We start from the raw sequence: 16,014 nt of genomic DNA on the forward strand, positions 1-16,014 counted from the left end.
TACAAGGGTTTCGATGTCTTCAAAGGGGTCGTCGGAAAGGGTTGAAAAATGTCGACGTATAAACGCGGAAGAGCTCGGCGAGGTGAGAGAATGTGTTGCTGATAATGATGAAAATGGATTTGTTGAACACCGGTTGAAAGAAATGGGTTCTATGAAAAGGAAGAAAGTTCCTGTTCAGTGTCGGCTACGTGAAGCTGTTGTAATCAACCATTTTATGGATCTAATATCACGTGAGTATCTGGAGAAGAAGACGATTGTCTTGGGCTACTCAAGGAAAGCTGGGCGGCGTAGGTAGTAAGTACATCGGGATGATAGCGTAGGGCGTGCAAAGGGGCGAGCTATCAACATTGAAGCTAGGCAAGGCCCATCAGAGTATATGGGGGATATCAGGGAAACCAGATAGGTTGCGGTCATCTAATAGTCGTCAAGACTATCGGGTTTTGGCTGAGATATATCTGGGAACAGCTTGCGTATTGGGCCACGGTTGATCCTACATGATATTCTCTGAATGTTGACGAGTACCTATTATACAGCGAAGTATCATCAACTTCTCAGTTGTACACAAGCTGAGACCGCAAGAAATAAGTACCTGGAAGAAACGAAACTCCTTTCGTGGCAATCAAGCTATTCAGTAATCATGAGACAAGATACACATTGCTGATCAGACAGTGTTAGTGGTGGCTACACCATTTCATACTTCTAGGCCCTAATTATTTGGTGGTGTATCACTTAAGTATATCTCTAAATTTGAAGAATATAGCCTCATGATGTTGACGAGACCTAAGTGAAACTCGGCAGTATTGAGGAAAACGGATCTTGAATGGTGAGATTCGATAATACATTCATGGAAAATCCAACGCAATGTTATTTCGGCATGTCTTCTTGGCCGTTCCGGTACCCCTTAACTCCTAACGTTCCCAGTTCATTGGAAGAAGGGAATCGCTGCGCTTATTGAAGTCCGCTCACGTCGTGGTTATCTCAGCTCTCAAGGCTGAAATGAGTCCATCAATACATTCGCATGGTTGATGATGAAATCCCGGCAAGCGGGACGAGCACCCATCTTTCGCATGGTGTATTGTTGCAGGATAGGCTGAGAAATCCTTATATTTGCAGCCCATGTCAACTGCGACGGACCTGCAGTCATCTGTCGTAGACGCTGTCAGGTCTCATCGAAGTATCTGGAGACCGTCAGCAACATGACGGGCAGCAAGTGACGGTGTCATTAGCAACTAGCTTACTCTGGCGGGCCATAGGGATCTATTTGGCTTGAGTTCCCATCTTCTGCCAGTGCTAGAACCGCTGCATCTTCAATCTGGTCTGATGCATCGTTATCGAGCCTCTGTCGCTTTGCCGGGTGATGATCCTCCAAGTCACCATCTCCATCCTCGGCCACGAGTGCTATCGAGTTGGGCTCTTGCTCTGGGCTCTGTGCTTGATCAGGCAGGGACTCTGACTTGGCGACATCAATCAAGCTCGCCACAGGGTTTGGTGCTGGGCTTGGTAGCGGCGCCGGCAATCCAGCGGGTGTTGTCGGGGCAGGAACGGATTGCGCCTCAGGTGATGGTACTACTTGAGCGGTCGCAGTCATATGTAATGGCCCATCTTGAAGAGGTAGTTCATCGTGTGGCAGCCCGTCTTGTGGAAAAGGACCATCTGGAACCGGACCCGTTCCCTCGGGCGGGGCAGCAACAGACTTCGTTGGCCGACCGCGACCAGGTCCTGGGCGGCGCGTGATGGGGTTCGCCGTTGGGTCCACCTTCCGTTGGCTCTCGGGAGTACCATTGGTTTCCAGTTTATGTTGCGCCCGACGAAGACCCTGGAAGTGCTGCCTATTGGCCTGTCAGATCTCAGAACAAAGCCACATTGAGAAATGCCTCACTGGCAGCGTGGGTGTTCATAGTGAGTCGAAAGGAAATACATGACTTGTGTCCAACGGCGCCAATTGATTGCGACGGAAGTTATTTGACATATCACAGACATGGGGCAAGGTTGGAGCTATGGGAGAGAGCCGCCAAGAAACGACTGGCGGGCGGGCAGTTGGGGGGATAAAAGACACAAGTAGCGCTGATATTGAAGTAGATAGGACGAGACCAGAGTCAAAGATAGTGATGCTAACATACCGGCACCCTTCATTCGTGAAGCCGTAGCCGATGGTGCGCATGTGGCCGCCAATGGTGGTCCATTCTGCACCGCTGATGACGCCAATGTTCTTGACGGATAGAATGGTGAAGAAGAGGTCTTTGTCAGCCCGGTCGTTCCAGTTCTTGTTCATCTTGGAGGCCGTCTCGTCCTAACTTCTGAGCCGTCCCGACGAGGTTCCAGACTAACAACGGGGAAGAAAGTGGAACTTGAATAGTTCAGGCAATGTAAGGTACCTGGCCGTAATAGCAGGACTGCAGAGAAGCATGTACCCAGCTAACGGAGGGTACTTCTGCACGTGCAAGACAGGAAAAGAACAGACCAGCAGGAATTGGGTAAGGTAGCATATGATACGAGCTTTCCGACTGGAGAACAATGACTGGAAAGGAACACGGGCAACGACTTTTGGGGAGGACTGGAGCTTAGTTGGAGCTCTCGGAGCGGAGCTTCCAGCTTGGAGCTTTTGGAGGTGTGCAGGTATGGTGTGTGAGAAGCTTGTGTTGCAGAGGGACATGCACCAGGGTGGTTTTGCTGGGGGGCCAGTTGCTGCAGTTGGGACACAAAACTCGGGCTGCTGCTGCTGTTACTGTACTGGCCAAAAGGTCCGAGCTCGCCAGCTTGAACGTACTGTACTGGGCTCACGTGATGATGCTTCATTGATCTCAAGCTCAAGATCACCAGCAGCAGATAGTTCAGGTATGTTGCATCCAACAGATCCAGATCTCTCAATTCCACCAACTTCGAGCAATTGCCGGACTATTGCTGAAGTCTTCTGCGCCACCAGGAAAAACCAGTTCTATCTGCATACATCCTATCTTGGACCAAACAAAATGCCCTGTTATGCCAGCGGAAATGTGAGTGCTCAGAAAGCCACCAAGCCTGCAGCAAACGGTGGAGCGTGGGATGGGATCACTGGGATGAGGGCACTAATCGCACTGATTTACTCCACCCAATCACCGGCGATCTCAACCCTCCCTGAGAGCGAGTCCGGTTTTCAGCGCTCAACAGCTTAGACCCCAAGAGGAAAGCGCCAAAGGGTTCGTGAAACGTCACGTGTTTTGGTGTATGCGACGTGACACGCCAGGAAGGATTGCTCCACCGGCGACGCGAGTCCCAACCTCGTCATTTCATTTCCTAATTGCTTTTTGTATCGCACCCCTCCCCTCCAGTGCCGGCTCCAAACCACTATAAGATTTCACCTGCATCTAAACCGCCCGGTTATCCGAGGCAGTGTCTTGTCTCGAATGGAACATGGCAAAGGTGTTTGCTTGATTGCATTTGCCGTTCACGCCATCTCCAACTATTGTGCGGGTGATATGTTCAGATCATCTACGTAGCAGCAACCGGCACATTCGTTCACCGAACATGGAAGGTTTACGATGGATGCCAGCGCATCCAATCCGTGCCAGTCGTTCGTATTCAGTCATACCTGTTGAGGACTCTTCGTCATCTTTTCGGTGGCCATCTCTGCAGTCAACCATGTCGTCCTCCAGCTGCAAGTTGACAATCCCAATGTTCGTTCGCCCCAGATGACAGGAACGAGGCAAGCCATGGACCGGGGAAGTAAGCCCGTCCAGCCCGTCAACCCGACATTGGATCACTTTCTCTGACCCAGCCCCCCTCATTTCCGTATTGGATGACTCGAGTGACTCATTCTATTGTTTCACTGTCACCCCACACAGAACATTCCTCGGTCTAGCCAGGGTCTCAGGGGCTGAGAGATACTGAGATCAAGACAGAGCAAGTGCCTGGATCTGCAAGTCCGATCCATCGAAAGATATCTCAATGGTTTCTGGCTAGCTAAAGTGATAGCGGCGTCGCCCGCAGCAGGATCATGCAGCCCAGTGTGCGATTGGCAAATCAATCGACGTCGTTCGCCAGCTCGCAGGAGCGGTGGCAAGTACCGGCTCGTCATGGCAAGGGAGGGTAGTGCCAGACAGACTTTCTGGTGGTATCAATTGCGAGCAGCCCATTTGCCGGCGACCACTGACCATGCTTGGTTCGCCTGCGGATTACCGTCGGGGCAGGGATCAGACCCCTCCATCAGGCGAAAAAAAGAAGGAAAAACCACTTTACGCGGTGGGTCGCGTCGCACATCCCACCATCCCTTGCTTCGCGTCTTTTTTTCCCACGCCAACCAACAAATGATGCAACATTATTGATTACTTTCATGCTTATGGAGTTGCTAGGCAACCTATCCAAGGCAGCCATACTTTTGACTCATCCTATGCTTCAAGGATTGGAGTGCTTAATGAGTGGTCATAAAAGGCCATGTGAGCGCCATTCCCCCGTGCCTCCTCCATGTATGCAAGCACTTAAAGGCCCCCTGGTCCCCTGGAATCCATCGTCGCCTTATCGCGCCCAACACCGGCTCTTGTCAGCAGCCCAGAGCCTTTCCTTTCTAGGGAGCTGCAAGCAAAAGGACCTTTCTCATGCCCCTTCTTATTTTCTTGGACTTGTATTCTTAGCCCGCTGCCGTTCCTTGTAAGCCACTTATTCTATCTTTCGTTGTCTAGGGACAATAACACTTTCATCTGGCATCGGTATCCCCTCTGTAAGAATCATTGGGTCCGCCTCACTGGGTATAGTTGGTTACGACGGCCTTAACGTGACCCCCGGAGTTCATCGTCCAAGCCCTCCTGGACTGATTTGACTTGAGCCCTGTTACATATATGAACATTGCCCTCCTCACCCATTTTCACACATCAGCTGTTCCAAGGCTCACTTCACCCAATCACTTCTACATCTTGGACCTGACACCCACCTTGGCTGCGCACCAGTCACCTCTGCTCATCACTGGCGTTGCGTATCTCGTCCAGTCGAGCCTCTACTCTCCTACCTTGGTGCCACGAACACTAAGTTGAGACTCCAACTTCAAGCCACGCAGGCCAGTACTTGATGAGGTCTGGCCATCATGTCGAACAACGACACTGCTATGACCCGGTTCCTCTTCGCAATCTTGAAGCAGAAGAACCTGAAGGATGTGAGTACCTCTCTACTCAATACACCCGGGCTCTCTTCGAGACTAATCCCCGCCTTAGATCGACTGGAATGCAGTGGCACGAGATCCGATCCTTTCTCAAGAGATAACCAACGGCCATGCCGCACGAATGAGATACTCGCGCTTTCGCCAAGCCATGTTGGGACTTGAGCCCAAACCGAGAAACAAGGTGGCGGCAGAGAAGGACAAGCATCGCGTTACAAAGTCTAAGAAGGCACCCAAGGCAAAGAGAGAGGACACCATCAAATCCGAGTCAGCGGGTACGCCATCAAATGCCACAAGATTATCAGAGCCGCCTACGCCCAAGATCAAGCAGGAGATGGCACAGAGCCCGTACGACAGCCGCCTAACCCCGGGCCCAGTCTCTGCGGCCTCGAGCCCAGCTTTGCCACATGTCATTCAGCCGCGGCTTCTCACGCCATGCAGTGATACTGATGGATTCCCTACAACTCAAGGATTGACTTCTAGTCCAGCAAACGAGATGTTCAGCACGCAACCCCCTTTTGACTTCGCCGCACCTCACTACGGCCATGATCCCACCGCATGGCCTCCAGGTCCCATGTTCCCTTCGTTTCACACCACATTCGAGTTCGATCCTATCAACATGGCTTGCGGATACCCACATATGCATCCTCATGCCGAGGTGCCCCATCATTCACACGGGCTGGCTGAGAATGAGGAAGGCGGTGTTGGCGTGAAGCACGAGACCTGGGAGGATCACTGTGTTTGAGGTTTGTCGGCTGTCCTGAAAACTGGATAGGTCACGTTTCTTGTCGAATGGGGATTATGGTATGTTGACGCCTCGGCTGGCGGGTCAACAATATGGGCCTTTGGGTACTGTTTTAATGAGTTTACGTCTCCCCTACATCACTAAGCATTGTGTCGGAGTTACAACAGGAGTTTGGTCCCCTCAAAGGAGGGCTAGTGAGCGGTTCGATCTTCAGGTACAAACCACTCATCATCGCCTGTATGAATAGGAATGAATTTGATTGCAGTCCCAAAATGGCTTTGCATATTTATTACTTTTATTGAATCTGGCGTTTGTGACACACTTTTCGAGACTGGCACTATGATAATTCTACTTGTAGGCTATTGCTCTTGTTTGTGTCACTTGGACTCTTGAATGGACACAAAAGAGGCAGTGTATGAAGGTGGTTACAACCTTGAAACAACGAAACTCAGCCAGCGGTGCTCTTCCTCATCAAAGTAAAGATATCCGCGATCCATTATTTCCTCCTCTTGGACCTGCACATTCCATCGAGTCCCCGTGGCCTGACCAACCTCGTCCCACAGAGCCTTGAAGCTGTCCACGTTATGCAGGAAGTTGGTCCTCACCACGCCGCCCACTTGGCCCATGGGCCCCTTCACCGGGTGCTCTCGGGCGCCAGCCCCTTTAGCCACACCACCTTGCTTGCCCACGATCATGACCCCCGGCCTGTTCTTGAGGAGAGTCAGGATCCGTTTGCAGGCGCGGAGCTGGGTGGGCCGGTCGAAGCAGTGTAGGAACATGGTGGCGTGGATAACGTCCACAGTGCCGTCCAATACAGCCTTGCTCAGAACGTTCTCGTCGCTGGTATCGAGGAAATCGGCGGCAAAGAAAGATTGGCCCAAGGGCAGCGCGTCTGCATCCCGGAAGAGTTCCTGTCCGGACTCGAGCAAGCCGGGCAGCAGGTCGGTTCCGATCACCGACGTCTTTGGGACGCCGTCATGGATCAACTTGCGTATGTCCTGGCCCAGCCCGCAACCGACTTCTGGGTAGCGCGCCCAAGCCCCTGACTTGAGGTTGGCCACGATTTCCCGGTACACGGGGAAGGTCGACAGGACGAGCTCCGCAAAGAGGAAGGATCCCACGCACGGGAAGGGCGCCTAGACGAGAGTTAGCGATCAGATATATAAGTAAGTATATATATGTTCATTAGGACGTACCACTCGCCAAGCTTTGTTGCGTATGTTGGCGATATGCCGTTGCACCTCTTCGTCGTTGACGCCGGCATACTCGACAAGGAGCTTGTGCATGGTAGGATTTGTTGGCGGGACGTCCACAAAGTACCACGGTACGGATTGGTCAAAGAGAGATTCCATACTGATATCTCGGGCCGAAGCACGTGCCAAGTGAATGGGTCGGGTATGCGATTATGGGAATTTGGGGTGTCAGAGTTGTAGAGTCGACCGAGAGCCAAATCTCTTGAGTGTCCTGGGGGGGAGTAATCCTTATATATACGCAGAGGCTGTGTCCAAGTGGGTTCCCGCGGCTCTCACGTGACTCAGTCAAGCCCGGCGATGGTCTACTCGAAAAGTATAGGCCAGGGGTTTTGCCCCTGAACCCCTTTCCGCACTGTGTAATATTCTAACATGACAATGCCTGAATTATTTAGTTTTCAGGTTACAGGTTGCTATTTACCGACGTAGAAAAGGGGCAGACCGTACTCCTTGCTCTGGTTAGCAAACGAACCAAGCATCAACCGCTCCCGGTGCCCCCGGTAGTACAAGCTCCCCAATATCATTACTGTAAGTATATCTACTCCTCCGCCTTCTCGTCTCTTGTGAACCGCGTCAACTTGCTATCATTTGCAATATCCCTGCTGAGCGCCTGGATACTCTTGTTGCCCATTATGTCCAGCACGGCGATCTCGCAGCCGCAGTCACTGCCCACGTAATTCCTGAACTCCATAGCCACCAGGGAGTCCACGCCGTACGCATGAATGGGCTTCCCCGCGTCAATGTCCTCGATGGGGATCGTCATCACACGACTCAACCTCCTGACCAAAGCATCCTGGACCAGCTCCGCGGCGGCGTCGAGACTGTCGGCGAACTTGAGCGCATTGGACACCGAAACGCCCCCCTCCCCGGCCCCAGCCCCAGAGGCGACGTTGCCCGCGGACCGGAGTTGGGCGAACAGGGGCGTCTTCATGAACGTCGGCTCAGGCAGCCCACGGGTCCGGAAGTCGGCCGACGTCGCCAGACCGACGGCGACCTGGCCCCTGCCCACGTTAGTCGCGCGCTCGCGGTCGAGGTGAAACTCGATAAAGCTGAGGAACTCGTCCTCGCGCACGCCGTCGTGCGCGAAGAAGAACATGGGGTTCGCGTTGAGCGTCTCGGCGTTCTCCGCGATGTAGCCGACGCTCAGGATGTTGCCCAGGTCGAGGCAGCTGGCCGCCAACCCGCGCGCGCGCCGGTGCGCCGCCAGCGCATCCTGGAACGTGTTGCCGGCCGCATAGTTGGCCTGGCCGCGGTTGCCGACAACGCCGCAGATGCTCGACAGCATGACGAAGAAGTCGACGTCGGCCGGCACGTGGCGGTGCAGGTTCCAGGTGCCGCGGCACTTGGGCGCCAGCGCGGCCTCCCAGGACGCGTGCGGCATGAACTCGAAGGCCGAGTCCTTGAGCTGCATGGCGCCCTGGATGACGCCCGCGATCTTGGGGAAGCCTTCTTTTGCGGCGCCTTGCAGGGCGGCCACTAGCTCGGCTTCGTCGCTGACGTCGCACTTGACGGCTTTGGAGCGCACGCCCTTGCTGCTGAGCTCGGACAGAAGGTCCCGCGCGGCGTCGCTGTCGCCGCCACTCCGGGAGAGGAACAAGATGTTCTTGGCCCCTTGCTGGGGCTCCGCCATCCACTTCGCAATCGACCGGCCCAGTCCGCCCAGTCCGCCCAGTCCGCCGGGCAGCAGATACGTAGCGTCGGGCCGCAGCCTGGTCGGCGCCGGCGGCTTGGGGACGACCTTGACGACGTCCTCGGCGAGGCGGTCAAGAGTACCTTGCCGATGTGCTTGCCCTGCTGCAGGAGCCGGAACGCCTCCTCGATCTGGCCGAACGTGTACGTCGTCTGCGGCCGGGCCGCGTGGACCTCGCCCTGGGCGAACATATCCAGGACCTTAGCCAGGATGCGTGCCGTCGTGGGCGTGTCGAGCTTCGTGATCGTATACAAATCGCAGGCCGCGAACGTGACGCTCCGGCTGAAGGGGAACATGTCCAGCTTGCCGTTGGCGAAGATGTCGCGCTTGCCGATCTCGACGAAGCGCCCGAACGTCGCGATGCAGTTGAACGAGGCCCGGAGCGCCTCGCCGGCCAGCGAGTTGAGGATCACGTTGACCCCCTTGCCGTGCGTGATGCGCATCACGCCCGCCGCGAAGGAGAGGTCGCGGCTGCTGAAGATGTGCTCTTCCGGGATGCCGTATTCGTTCATTAGGAGCTCCTTCTTCTCGAGCGACGAGATGGTAGCAAACACGGTGGCGCCCACCTTCTTCGCGAGCTGGATGGCGGCTTGGCCCACGCCCCCGGCTGCCGCATGGATCAGCACTGTCTCCCCTTCTTGAGCCGGGCCACCTCGATCAGGCAATGATACGCTGTAGAGAAGATGACCGGAATACCGGCAGCCTCCTCGAAGGCCATGGTGTCTGGGATCTTGGCGGCGATCTCGCGGGGTATCCGCGTGTGCGTCTGGAAAGTGCCGTGGAGGGCTGACAGGACAAGCATGCGGTCGCCGATCTTCACATCGGTGACGCCCGATCCCACCTTGGTGACCACGCCGGCGCCTTCGTGCCCGAACGTAGCTGCGGCAACCTCGCCCATGGCCACCATCACGTCGCGGAAGTTGAGACCCGTGGCCTTGATCTCAACCTCGATCTGGTCGGCTGGCAGAGGCTCTTGGTAAGCAGGCCAGTCCACGAAGTGCAGTCGGTCCAGTCGGCCAGGCGCTGACGTGCTGAGCATAAGACTTCGGCTCGGGTCCGCACCGAGAGGCTGCAGCTTGGGGGCGAGGACGGTGGTTCGCTGGGCGATGAAGTTGTTGACAGGCGGGGCTTCGATGAGGCGACTCGTCTGGATCAGCCCTGCTGTTGATACTAGGTACTCCGCGTGTCTATCTGCTGGCGGACACCCGGATACCCAGTGGTGTCTGTACACAGCATTGATGTGAGGTATGCTACTGGCAGTTGAAGGTAGACCAAGTGTCACAAGATCTGACCCATCAAGGTCCCTCTCCCAGCGAAGCGACCGCATCAGACCCGTGATCAGAGCCGAGTCCGGGTTCTCGTACGGGTCAGAGGTCAACCAGAGTAAGCCACCCGCCGTGGTGGCAAGCTGGCGAACAATCTCGAACTCGTCCGCCGAGAGGCGAGCCGCGAGTAATGGGGCAAACAGCTCCATTGTCACAATACAGCTGGTGTTCTTGAGCTTGTGCTGGGGCAGTTCGGTAAACGACACGACGGTGACGTCCTGAAACCCTTGCTCGATTGCTTTGACTGATGTCGCCACCTCTTGGGCGAACTTGACTTCGTCCGGCGTGTCACGAGTGACGACGAATACACGGGTTATCTTCTCATCTTCATCTTGGTTCCCAGCAACTTCACTTCCGGGCTCCGTAGCGACGATCAAGCTTTGCGCGTGCAGTCCGTCATCCAGAGAGTCACTAAGCGCCAGGACGTTTGGCTGGAAGCATTTCTCTGTCAGCACCTGCGTCCAGGCCTCATTCTTGAGCAAGGGAACCCAGGGCCGGAACGTCTCGGCAGCCAGCCACCAACCGGGAAGCTGACCGAAACAGAGCGGACCGGCGATGAACTCAGGCTGGGTGATCTCCTGCAGTAGCAGCTTACCGCCGGGCGCCAATAGCTTTCGAACGTTGGCGAGGGTAATCGTCAGGTCCTTAGTGGCGTGAAGAACATTGGCCGCAACGATCACGTCGTACGAGTGCTCATCAAACCCTTGTTCCTCGACATCCTTCTCCACGTCGAGGACGCGGAACTGAGGACGCCGCCGTTCTTCCACTTGGCGAACTTCTGGCCCGCCTTCTCGAAGAAGCCGGCGCTGACGTCCGTGTAGGTGTACTTCAGGAGCCGTGCGTCGCCGCTGCTGCGGGAGCCGGTGGGACAGAGCGACTCGAGAACGCAGGTGGTGGTACCACCCGTGCCGGCTCCGATCTCGAGAACGCGCAGATCAGCACCGCGCTTGTGGCTGAGGATGTCGACGTACGAGCCGAGAAGCGCGTGTACCTTGTCGGTGCCCAGGATGACGCGGTAGTACTGCTCCAAGAGATCGTCCATGCCGAACATGAGATGGAGCGCGTCAGTCTCGCCCCGCAGGACCGGCACAATGTTGCGACCCATGCGAACGGTCAGACGTCCCTCGGGTCCTCCTTCGGTTTCCAGGGCGCTCAAGAAGGTTTTGTGAGCCACGGGATTCGACCGCGTCTCCTTCCATGAGGGGTCTTGGTGTATGAGCTGGTCGCTGTTGGAACAGTTCCGCTTGGCGTCGCAGCCAGGCGAGGTACTTCTTTTGATGAATGGGTAGGGCCTCCTCATTGTCAAGAGGCTTCTGCGTCAACTCCTCCACTGCACCCGTTATGAACAGGGCTGCTGCGAGTTGAAGGTCTCGTAGACGTTTCAGATTTGCGTCTTCGGCCGACTTCGTTTCCAATGGCGCGACTGCACCTCTGAGGAACGTCTCAGATTGTCCCGTCTCCTCGAGGAGGTCAACGTCTGGTTTCCAGTCAAGATTGAAACAGATCTCCCTCGCCTCGGCGTTGCTACCCGCATTCTCTTGTAGGGGTATGGCCTCAAGACCACGCAGTACCAGCCGAACATGGTTATGTTCCGGGTTCTTGCTCCAAGCGGTGATGTCTGCTCCAAACCGCTTGTGACTCGCCATCCGTGCGGACGAATGTACGATAAACTCAGAACCCACCTCCGCCTCCATATCGGCACTGACCCAGACGCTGCGGATTGCGACCGGCACCATGGGCTCCGTGAGGGGTTTACCTCCAGACGTTGACGAGGCTTGGAAGGCGAAAGGAAGAATAGGTGGATAAGGGAGTCGAACACTGGCGGATGGATCACATGGTCTGATAATGCTTGCGCCGGCATAGCTTTTGCTATGTCAGGCACCTTCAGAGTACCCAGCGCTTGACCAGTCGTACCCGTTATCCTGGAGTCTGCCGTCTGGACCGAAGTCAAGTTGCGGAATAAGGGGCCGAACACGAGGCCGACTCGCTCCAGGTCTGCATATTGCCTGTGTATCTCGACGTTCTTGTGGTTGCACAGGCTAGTGGCGTCGCTCAGCATCGACTTATACAATGCTTCGCGCTGAAGTGCTTCCCGCCCGCATCAATCGGGCCCGTGGCGATGTGCGAAGACGAGTCCGTCTCGGCGGCGATCTGGCCGCGACAGTGCTCCAGCCAGCTATTGTCGTGCGGGCTGTACGAGGTCACCTTCCACTCCCACCAGATATTGCTATCTGCTTGAGCTGACTCGGTCAGCCTCTTCCATGGAGAGCATGATCTCCGTGTCTTCCTCCTGGATCTGGAGCGCCCGGGAAATGCTGATGTCGCGCAGGTTGAACCCTTTCAACACCTCACCGTCCTCATTGTCGTAGAGTTGCCGAAGTCCCTCAATAGCCATGATGAGGTAGGAAACGCCCGGCACAACGATGCTGCCAGTCACCAGATGATCCTTTAGCCAGGGCAGCTCGCTCACGCGCAGGTAATTGCGCCACTTGGGTTCCTCCCGGTTCCAGTCCGGGACCGTGGTGCCGAGCAGATCATGCCTCGGATGCTTGCGGAAGCGCCAGCTTTTGCTTCGACGCGACTCAGACCAGTACTCCTGCGACGGGCTGTGGTTGAAGGGGTAAGGGGGCAGGTCTACCAACAAACGTGGTGACTGTGACAGCTCGTCCTTGCTGTCTTGCATGTTGACCGAGAGGAGCTGCACGGGGTATCCGTGGGAGACGAGCGAAGAAATAGCCTCGAGTGCAGTCAGACAGGCATGCTTGCTGCGAGTTAGCACTGAGAGATACTTGAGGGCCTTCAGGTTGGGATCCGTGTTTATCGTGTCCCGGACAGCGCCCTGAAGAGCGCCGTGCGGACCGAGTTCGACCAGGTGGGTTACGGGCAGCTCTGCACCTCCCCCGAATTTGAGCTGTCGCTTGGTGGCGTTCGACGTGCAGAGCTGGTAGATGGCTTGTTGGAACTTGACGGGCGACACCAAGTTCTGCGTCCAGTATTCGGGTTTTGACATCTCGGCGGCATCGACGGATTGCCCGGTGACTGAGGAGAAGACTTGTACGCTTTCTGAGGAGGAGCCGCTCTCCAAAGTGCCCATAAGCGAGGTGTACTCGTCCATAAAGGGGCGCATATGATTCGAGTGATATGCCTTGCCTACCCTAAGCTTCCTCGCGAAGACCTTCTGGGCATCCACAACCTCTTTGAGTGTGTCGATCTTGTTCTCGTCGCCGGAGATAGTAAGGCTCTTGGGGGAGTTGCAGGCACGCAATGACCAACTCGCCTTCTGCTCCCAGCTTATCGTTAACCTCTTTGATCAGAGGCTCAATGTCGGCCGCGGAACAGCCCACCGCCAGCATGGCCCCCTTGGTTGGGGACGGCTTGGAGCTGATGACGCCTCGAGAGTAAGCCACGCGCCAAGCACTCTCGCGGCTCAGGGCACCAGCGGCGTAAGCGGCGGCAATCTCTCCGCTGGAGTGTCCGACCACCCGCTTCGGAGTCATGTTCCAAGTCTGCAGCAAGTCGACCAGTGCGATCTGGAGGACGGAGCACAGCGTCTGGGAGAATAGGGGCTCGTCGATGCGGCTGGACTCGGCGTCCCGGTCTCGCAGTTCCTCCAAGACGTTGAACTCGCACCCCAAAGAGGAGAGATACGTATCGGCTTTGGTTATGCTGTCTCGGAATACCGAGTACTGGAGGAGCTCCTTGCCCATGGCGAACCACTGGGCTCCTTGGCCTGTGAACACGAAAGCTAGTACTGGAGTATTGGCGGTGCTGACGCGTGTAGCTCGTGAAGCAGTCGAGGCATCCTTGAGTGAATCAAGTAGAGAGGTATGCGAGTCGGCAGGGATGGCGAGTCGCCAAGCATGTTGGGTTCGGTGTTGAGATAAGGTGTAGGCTAGGTTGGAAAGGTATGCTTCATCGTCTTTGGCATTAGGACGACCTTCTATCTGCTTTTCGAGATGGTTCGCGTATGTGGATAGAAGGCGCTTGATCCCTCCCTCATCATTGGCAAAAAATAGGAAGACCTTATGGGGAGGCACCGAGGGTTGCCGGGTCTTTTTTCAACGATGCATATCTCTGACTGTGATAGTGATGAAGGGGTATCTCTGGTCTCGTGCTTTCCCTTCAAGGCTCTGCGTTTCAGGTAGCTGGCGGCATCGTCCAGAATGACGTGGGCATTCGTGCCACCAAATCCAAAACTGTTAATGCTTGCCCTCCTGAGACCATCCGCACCCACAAAGGGGGTAGGCTCCAGCGGCAAGCGTATCCCCCACTTGTCAACGGGTATCCTGGGGTTGCACTTCTCGAAGTTGATGTTTGGGGGTATGATGCCTTGTTCAAGCGTCAGAACCGTTTTGATGACGGCAGCGACACCAGAGGCACCCTCGAGATGGCCGTGGTTTGTCTTGCCGGCGCCGACATAGAGAGGGGGTTTTCCAGGCGCATTGACTCGGCGAAACGTGGATGCAATAGCTCCAGCCTCCAGGGGGTCACCTGCCGCTGTTCCGGTAGCGTGTGCCTCGACCAAGCCTGTCTCGTCAAGATTCAGCTTGTAATTGGCATAGACCTCGCGCATCAGCGCTTCTTGGGCCATCTTGTTCGGGAGCGTCATGGCCCCCGTGCCCTGACCATCTTGCCCAATGCCAGTGCCCCTCACGATTGCGCGGATGGTGTTGCCGTCCCGCAGCGCGGCCGGAACCGGCTTCAGGATGACTGTGCCCACACCTTCACCCCGAGAGTAGCCGTTGGCGCGGCTGTCGAAGGAGAAAACACCGCCCGTCTGGCGACAGGAAGCCCAGGTTGGACATGCGGTACATGGTCTGGGGGTCTCGATGATGTTGACGCCGGTGACGATGGACATGTCGCACCCGCCATTCCGCAGATCTTGGCAGCCGATCGCGAAGGCGACCAGACTGCTCGAGCAAGCGGTATCCAGTGTCAAGCTGGTGCCCTTGAGGTCGTAGAAGTAGCTGATGCGGTTTGAGATGATGGAGCTGCTCGTGCCCGTTGGTTTGAATTTTAGTAAGACGTCGGGGTCTTCATTCATGATAGCCCTAGAGTCGTCGGTGAAAGCACCGGCATAGACACTTGTCTTGCTGCCTTTCACCTCATCTAGGCGAAGACCTGCGTTCTCTAATGCCTCATAGACATTTTCGACTATTTCTAGAGTCAGCACTTGTTTCCAGTAATACATGGGTAAGACGTCGTAACTCACGAACAATGCGCTGCTGTAGGTCCAAAGACATGGCCTCGGTGCGTGTTATGTTGAAGAAAGGCGCATCAAATTGCTTGCCATTCTCGGGGCCATCTTCTAAGAAATGGCCTCCTTTCACCCAGTTGCTTCCACCGCGCTCGCTCGAGGGGTGATAATGTGCTGAAGCGTTCCATTTGGAAGCTGGAATAGGAGACCAAGCTGACCGTCCGTTGACGAACAGATCCCAGAGCTTCGACGGTGTAATAGCTCCGCCGGGAAATCGACAGCCGAGACCGATGATGGCGATATCATCTGGGCTCGCAGTGGCCAGGTCAATATCTGCGAGAGACATGACTACTACCACCAGACTGGCTGCTTTATTGGAAAGGGATCCCCAAAGATGGCAGCGATGATCTTCGTCGAATCTTGACCATGAACTTCCAACTCACTAACATCAATATGTACTAAAACCCCTTATCGGACATGGCAACTCACGCCTGTGGATGTTGTTGCATCACGTGTATAGTACTAGTAGTAGAAACAGTAGTGGCATACCTGATGGACTATCGCCGCGTACAGTGCGCCATCTGTGATACTCTCATGGCTGGAGCATGATGGTCATACGAGGCCAGATCCTTACCGCTTGGTATCCGGCAGGGGGGACCCTTCGAGAAGTCTCAGTACATGG

General features: G+C 55.6%; 4 protein-coding genes across 4 annotated transcripts; 1 reads left to right on the plus strand and 3 right to left on the minus strand.

Annotated features, from left to right (window-relative positions):
- Nucleotides 1-1,159: 1,159 nt before the first annotated feature.
- Nucleotides 1,160-2,272, minus strand: PG994_001386 (uncharacterized protein; the record flags this gene model as incomplete). The annotated part of the gene is made up of 3 exons (XM_066852795.1): nucleotides 1,160-1,178; nucleotides 1,239-1,829; nucleotides 2,121-2,272. The coding sequence occupies 3 exons, from the start codon at nucleotides 2,270-2,272 to the stop codon at nucleotides 1,160-1,162; spliced, it is 762 nt and encodes a 253-aa protein (XP_066720936.1).
- A 2,781-nt stretch (nucleotides 2,273-5,053) lies between these two features.
- Nucleotides 5,054-5,870, plus strand: PG994_001387 (uncharacterized protein; the record flags this gene model as incomplete). The annotated part of the gene is made up of 2 exons (XM_066852796.1): nucleotides 5,054-5,122; nucleotides 5,181-5,870. The coding sequence occupies 2 exons, from the start codon at nucleotides 5,054-5,056 to the stop codon at nucleotides 5,868-5,870; spliced, it is 759 nt and encodes a 252-aa protein (XP_066720937.1).
- Nucleotides 5,871-6,295: 425 nt separating this feature from the next.
- On the minus strand, nucleotides 6,296-7,222 carry PG994_001388 (uncharacterized protein; the record flags this gene model as incomplete). The annotated part of the gene is made up of 2 exons (XM_066852797.1): nucleotides 6,296-7,006; nucleotides 7,067-7,222. 2 exons carry the CDS (start codon nucleotides 7,220-7,222, stop codon nucleotides 6,296-6,298), a joined length of 867 nt encoding a protein of 288 aa, XP_066720938.1.
- A 436-nt stretch (nucleotides 7,223-7,658) lies between these two features.
- PG994_001389 (polyketide synthase) lies at nucleotides 7,659-15,678 on the minus strand (the record flags this gene model as incomplete). Its single annotated transcript, XM_066852798.1, has 9 exons — nucleotides 7,659-8,846; nucleotides 8,894-9,417; nucleotides 9,507-10,878; nucleotides 10,947-11,361; nucleotides 11,405-11,998; nucleotides 12,050-12,071; nucleotides 12,205-12,286; nucleotides 12,381-13,439; nucleotides 15,352-15,678. The coding sequence occupies 9 exons, from the start codon at nucleotides 15,676-15,678 to the stop codon at nucleotides 7,659-7,661; spliced, it is 5,583 nt and encodes a 1,860-aa protein (XP_066720939.1).
- Nucleotides 15,679-16,014: the final 336 nt, after the last annotated feature.

Source organism: Apiospora phragmitis (assembly GCF_038363925.1).
Source record: "Apiospora phragmitis strain CBS 135458 chromosome Unknown utg000002l:1.0-5516284.0:1.0-5523493.0, whole genome shotgun sequence".
In the NCBI taxonomy this organism is placed as follows: Eukaryota; Fungi; Ascomycota; class Sordariomycetes; order Amphisphaeriales; family Apiosporaceae; genus Apiospora; species Apiospora phragmitis.